This window comes from Trachymyrmex septentrionalis, unplaced genomic scaffold (genome assembly GCF_001594115.1).
Source record: "Trachymyrmex septentrionalis isolate Tsep2-gDNA-1 unplaced genomic scaffold, Tsep1.0 scaffold71, whole genome shotgun sequence".
In the NCBI taxonomy this organism is placed as follows: Eukaryota; Metazoa; Arthropoda; class Insecta; order Hymenoptera; family Formicidae; genus Trachymyrmex; species Trachymyrmex septentrionalis.
In genome coordinates, this window is record NW_017305895.1 from 802143 (window position 1) to 808852 (window position 6710).

General features: G+C 26.3%; 1 protein-coding gene across 1 annotated transcript; it reads right to left on the reverse strand.

Annotated features, from left to right (window-relative positions):
- Positions 1-1128: 1128 nt before the first annotated feature.
- LOC108753748 lies at positions 1129-5818 on the reverse strand. Its single transcript, XM_018495616.1, has 7 exons — positions 5663-5818; positions 5058-5152; positions 4774-4953; positions 4255-4472; positions 3301-3521; positions 2887-3149; positions 1129-1342 (listed from the first exon to the last, which is right to left on the reverse strand). The coding sequence occupies exons 1-7, from the start codon at positions 5816-5818 to the stop codon at positions 1129-1131; spliced, it is 1347 nt and encodes a 448-aa protein (XP_018351118.1).
- Between the last annotated feature and the right edge of the window lie 892 nt (positions 5819-6710).

Sequence of the window (6710 nt, forward strand, 5' to 3'; positions counted from 1 at the left end):
ATTTGTAAATTTTGAGAGTTACAAGCGATTTTTAAGGTTTTGAGGTTTTTAAATATAATCACAAATACACAAACGCAAACACACACACACACACACACACACACACACACACACACACATATATAGAGAGAGAGAGAGAGAGAGAGAGAGAGACACGCGCGCGTGCGTACGTACGCAGAAAGGTACAACTTTTTCCGCGTTAAATTTTTTATTGAATAAATGAAATGAATTACATTAATGTTTCTTAAATTATAATAATTCGACAAATGACAAACGTCAATGTCTTCTTGCGACGATCTTTAATTTTTGTTAGTCAATTACTGAATAAGTTAAAAAAAAACATTAATGCAATTCATTTAATTTGTACAATAAAAATTTGTACCTGTATGCGTGTTGTACGTGTATGCACGTGTGTCTGTAATTATATTTGGAATTTAAAAAAATCGTGCTTGTATCTCTCAAAATTCATTTTAAACCGACATCTCATAATTCTTATAAGATAATAGACATAAGGTCTGTTCTTTTCAGCTAAAGTTCTTGTTTCATCTTCCTTTCTTGTCTCTCCACGTTGGAGGGAAGAAGAAGAAAAATGAACCGTGCAAGAAGTTCAGTTAAAAAGGACAGGCCTCTAGTTTCGCCATGCTCGACTTTGTCAACTTGAGTATTATTTTATTCTTGTTCACCGTAAGGATAAAAGATATTCGTAATTGGTAGAGTCGAGTTTTGGAACGCACCTTAGAAAGCCGTGTTCCCGAGGACCCGACATTACCCACGCGATCTATAGACAATTTTCGCGATTACATAGTGTAATTATTTATATATATTCTTTCTAAAATCGTATTAAAATAATTGTCCTACATATTTTTCATTTTTTTACAACTGTTTTTCATTTGAAAGCTTTCACATTTACATAAATAAAATCAATAAGGAAATTAAAATTTTAATGATACTCGTAAATAATTATATTTGTTTAATAATTCTGTTACATTCAATTATTACAGGAATGTGACATAGTAATAATAATATTCGTGACACAAATATAATAGAATTTCGATTGCAAGTTAAATAACTGCTGACAATTAAATATATAATAAAATATGTTCGCAATAATATAATCAAAAAGTAGTCTCACGGTGATCTGTACTTATAAGCATACACAATTATTTCAATTATAAAAATAATAAAAGCTATTATCATTCCGCAGCACATTATTAAAATTATTAAAGAAACTTGATCTATCCCAATAGCTTTTTGTTCGAGATTATAATTACATTGGGGTTTCTTATTCACCCAACGATATGTTAACGCATTCCACAATCCAACTTCTTTTAATCTGAGTATCCTATGCAGAAAAATTATTCGTTTACATAACATGTTAATATAACATACAATTGTATTATATTTGCTTTGGTGAAAATTTTTCTTAAAATTCTTTTATACAGGATGTCCCCAAAAGACCGAAATAATTTAAAAAGAGATTTCTAAGATTATTTTAAAACAAAAATTCTAATACCAAAATATCGAGGAAAAATATTTTTTAATATAATACATATCAAAAATTAGAAATATCAGTAATTGTATTTTCGCATACATAGTTATCTTTATATCGATATTAACAAGAGTCAATCATTAGCTTGTATATTTATATAACATATACAAAATAAATAACAATGAATAAAGGGCAAAGTAAGAGTCAGCGCATTTCTTTAAAAAAGTCATACAATTAAAAGAATAAATAACAAATACAGAAAAAATAAAAAAGAAGAAAAAATATATAATAAGAAATAAAGGTGAAAATAAAATACCACATTACAAGTTTCGGCTACCGGATTGAGCCCTCTTCAGACATTAAAACATATTGGAATAAACAGTATTACAAAATAATTATCGCAAATGTTCGCAAATTATGATATACGCAGTTTGGTTGAGTCTCGATGTATAGAACTCGACATTATTCACGTACGATTGAACAGTCAAAAATATGTCATATCTCTTAAAATAGTTCAAAAAACATGTGTAAATTATTAAAACTAGTGTATCCATATAAGTATAAGGAAAAGTAATTAAAAAACATAAAGATGAATGCAGAAGCGAAAAACGGACATTGTGTGTTAATGTCTGAAGAGGGCTCAATCCGGTAATCGAAACTTATAATGTTGTATTTTATTTTCACCTTTATTATTTCTTATTATATATATTTTCTTCTTTTTTACTTTTTCTGTATTTGTAATTTATTCTTTTAATTGTATGACTTTTTTAAAGAAATGCGCTGACTCATACTTTACCCTTTATTCATTGTTATTTATTTTATATAGGAAGAATTCTTGAATTATTTAATATATACAAATTAACATTGAATTAAATAAGATCCAGTTTCAACCGTCATGGCCATTATTCTCTATTTCCTATCTAAATCTTTTCTAAAATTCTCTTTTATACATATATATACATTCTAAAATATTCTAAGATTTCTACAATTTCTCATTTTATAATTTATAAAAATTTTAGAAAATCTAAAAAAAATTTAAAATATTAAAGTTTTAAGAGGCATTTGTTCAAAAATTTAAAGTACATATGACAAATTTTTTAACGTCTTTTATGACAAACCCTTTTATATGACAAATCTTTATAAAAAATCTTTTCGATATGGCATAATGATTAAAGAATTTGTCATATTATATATATTTTAATTTATGGAGATTAATTCTGAACAAAATAATTATATTCATTTTTATCAAAGTTGTAAGCAATCGAATTAACGATATAAACCTAAGTGTAGTATTGTTCTCATAGTATGGTATTTAAGACTTAAAATATTATAAGATATATGACAATTTATAAATATATAAAAATTTTTTCACCATAATGCCGCTGAAATTTCTTTACCCGAGATCAATAGTCCTTTTATATTTAAAATTTTTTACAATGCCGGAAGCTACCCATATCTTGAAGTAGGATTTTCCAACTGGGATCATATGACATCCGATATGATTTCTTACTTTGTAGTCGTCTTCACCTTGAAATATGGTATACTTTCCTTTACCTTTCATACATGCCAATTCAAACATTCTCTCGACTGTTGGCGCAATGATGAGGCGGTGCGGACGTTTTGCAGTTTTTATTCGTATAAAAGTATCGTCATTGATTATCTATAAATTTTCAAAATAGCTGATATTTATACATACACATAAGTATTATATACAAAAGGTACAAAATCAAGAATCCACTTAATATAAAAAAAAATTCAAAAATTAATAAATTATCAATTAATCTAATATTCACAAAATTAAATATTAATACCTTAAACGCGATATCTGCAGTAGAACCTTCCAAAGAAACAATTTTATATTCGGTATTTGTTAGTAGAGAGTTTAGATCATCGAATGGCGCTATAATGTTAATTCTTTTTGTTATATACACGTATAACAAAGCTCCAAATGACATGTACAATATAGAACAAAAGAGCGCCAGCGATAATTCTATTATCCTTGATCTTCCAACAAGAATATTAGGAATTTGATCTATTATTAATTATTATTTTAATTACAAATCTTTTGCAGTTATATATAATAATTAAATATCATTTTATTTCGATGAGGACTTTTTTAATTTTATCATTCACATTATTTTTGTATAGTTTCGAAATAATATTAATTTTCTTTTTTAATAATAATTATAATGCATTTATATAATTTAAAATCTTATGTCTAAATCACGTGAACTCTAAGATGATACAAATTGTTGTAAAAGATATACGTAAAAAAATGTCACGCTAATTAATATCACAGTATGTGATATTGTATCTCAGCAAATATACAGATATATAACTGTTGTATATGTAACTAACACATATTTTATATTAGTTGTAATTTTCCACTCATAGATGTAACATTTGTAATATAACGTACGTAATATATTGTAGTTATATTGTAATAGAAAAATATGATTTAATCGTATCCTAAAACGCCAAAATTAATCAAATAGTCTTACGATATAAGAAATAATTGTTTAATCTGAGTATAAGTACAATATAATGTAACAGATGTTATATTACAAATCTCACATCTATGAGTGGAAAATGACAGCTAACATATATGTTACCATGCTAATTACATGTTATACGAGTTATATATTTGCGTTTGCTGGTATGGTATTTATACTTATATATCTGTCTTTTAATTGAGCAATGTTTAAATATAAATATTAGATTAAAGAACAAGAAAAAAATAAAACATTTACATCAATCATTCATACTTTGATTGCAGAGCATTCCAAAGTTGTAAAAAATATGGTCGCCGAAGGTCGAGCGTTTACAATTATTTTTGATCCGTAAATGAACAATTTGTGACCAAAAACTGCATACACTTATTAGTAAATGCATAATCAATATAAAGCACCATATTCTCCAAGAAAATACTTCTGCCATCCACGTATTGTCATGTATTACCTCATGTTGAATATATAATCGTTGGCTGTAAAATTATTCTAAAATTATTATAGCAAAATAATCTGGAACTTATAAAGATAAATTATTGTATATACACATATAATATTATGTCTTTTTTTTTTTCAAAAATTGCATTGTTGAAATTTTACTCAAAAAGAGTAACAATTTTCATTCTTCAAAAATGCTATATTCTTATTCTGTTAAAGTGAAATTTCACTCAAGAAATTTAAAGAGTTCTTTCTTCCAATGCTTTAGAAGATATATTATCAGAATACTTAAAATAAAAGTATTTATAATTTATAGCGAAATGGAGCATTTAAACATACCTACTCATCCATAAAGGAATTGTAAAATCAGTAGCTATAAGTCGATTATCATGCATTTCGGTTTTGGGTATCGCGATAGTTTCATTGCGCGTAAGTATACCTAATAATCCTGTTGTATAAACGGTTTGATTTTTTTTCAGTGCACCTGCGCTAATTTCGTTTGACTTTATTGCCTGTAATCTAATACGCAGTATCTTTTAATTATAATTGTTTACTGTTAGTTTTGATAGCAATTAATCTCATATAATAGATTGCAATTTGATTAAATTACAGTTCAATCTTACGTAAAATTCAATTTTTCAGAAAGAAGAGTCCATAAATGGCCGCAGAGTCCTGTAACTTTCGTATCGTTATCGTAAAATTCAAAAATATGCGATTCCTAAAACATATAATCAGAGAAATTATCATCCAGTTTTTGCTGTCAATTGATATTTCTTAGTTTTCAATTATTTAATAAATTATGTAACATTGTTTTTTAAATTGTAAGAATAGTAAATAATTTAGTTATTTATAATCTTTTCTCCAAATATAGAAATTTTTTTTTATATTAAATCGTATTCACCATGTTAAAAATATGATATTTTTTTTATTTATCTTTACTACTATTTTTTCTTATTACTTTACTACAATTTACTACTATTTAATATTATTAATTACTTAATTTCATTTTCTGTTAAATTAAAACTACATAAAAATGTTGGAAAGTTTAAATATTTTCAATGGATAATTTCAAATATATAAATTTTCCATAATATAAAGATTTTCAAATAGGAACTATTTAATTAATAATTATCGAACATTAACAAATTAATTTTAAATTTTTAAGAGATATCATTAGATATCAGAATATACAAGAACTTAGTCATTTGCATTTCATGAAAGTAATTACCTGGAAGGATGTTACAGTCAAGTTCTGTAATTGGAAATTGTGGATTTCCAATGCTCGACTTTGTCTAAGACGATCTTGTTGTATCATGGCAAACATCGGTACGCTGGAAATTGGAACGAAAGTTTTCTGTGTCTTGCTCCAGATTACGCCGTTCATCGTTTCAGACGACAGCAATGCTCAATGTAACCGGGAATAATTCTCGTCTGATAAAAACACTTCGTAACGTGCTTTGTTGACTTATAATGATGATATGTAATTTGGTTGCGCAGTATAATTACGGAAATTGTGATTATCATATCTTCGATCATATTTATACACAATAATGAAAAATATAACTGAATGATAGATAAATGAGATTAGCAGTGCCCTTGGAGAAAATAGAAATCGGAGCGTAAGTCGAATGTAAGGGAAGAATAACAGAAAGAAAGCGTAAACTTCTGTTATAATTCCCTTACATTTGACTTACATTCCAATTTTTATTTTCAGCAGAGGTTTCATGTGTTACTTTAGGTAACATCTCTTTCTAAAATTTTTTTTTACGCGAATTAATTTAATTACCTATAACTTTTTATTATAGCTAAGTAAAAACGGATATTAATATTGCATTAATTAATCCATCAATTATTCATTCATAATTTATACTTTGACTAAAGTTTCTTATTTAATAATAAAAGTAAATAATTCTTTTATAAACTTACAAGCAGACTTACGTATATAGAAATATGCAATGTATTAAATATATCTTTGTAATAATTTTAACGTAGAGATTTCCTGCGATATATTTATACTTACGTTATTTATTCATGGCTAAATCGATTTTTGTCGCTATCAAGATTTGCAGAATAAATATGCCTTTTTTTCAACTAAATTGCTCGGTGCCTTAATGGCATGTCGATTTGTTATCATACAGAGCTAACGCGAAAACTGATATGATCGAGGTCATCGATGTACGTCATCAACTATGAATAAAACATATAAATTAATAACTGTAATTACATGTTACAGATATTTTAACATTTATGGCAGATTGTAAATAAAAAGATAATTT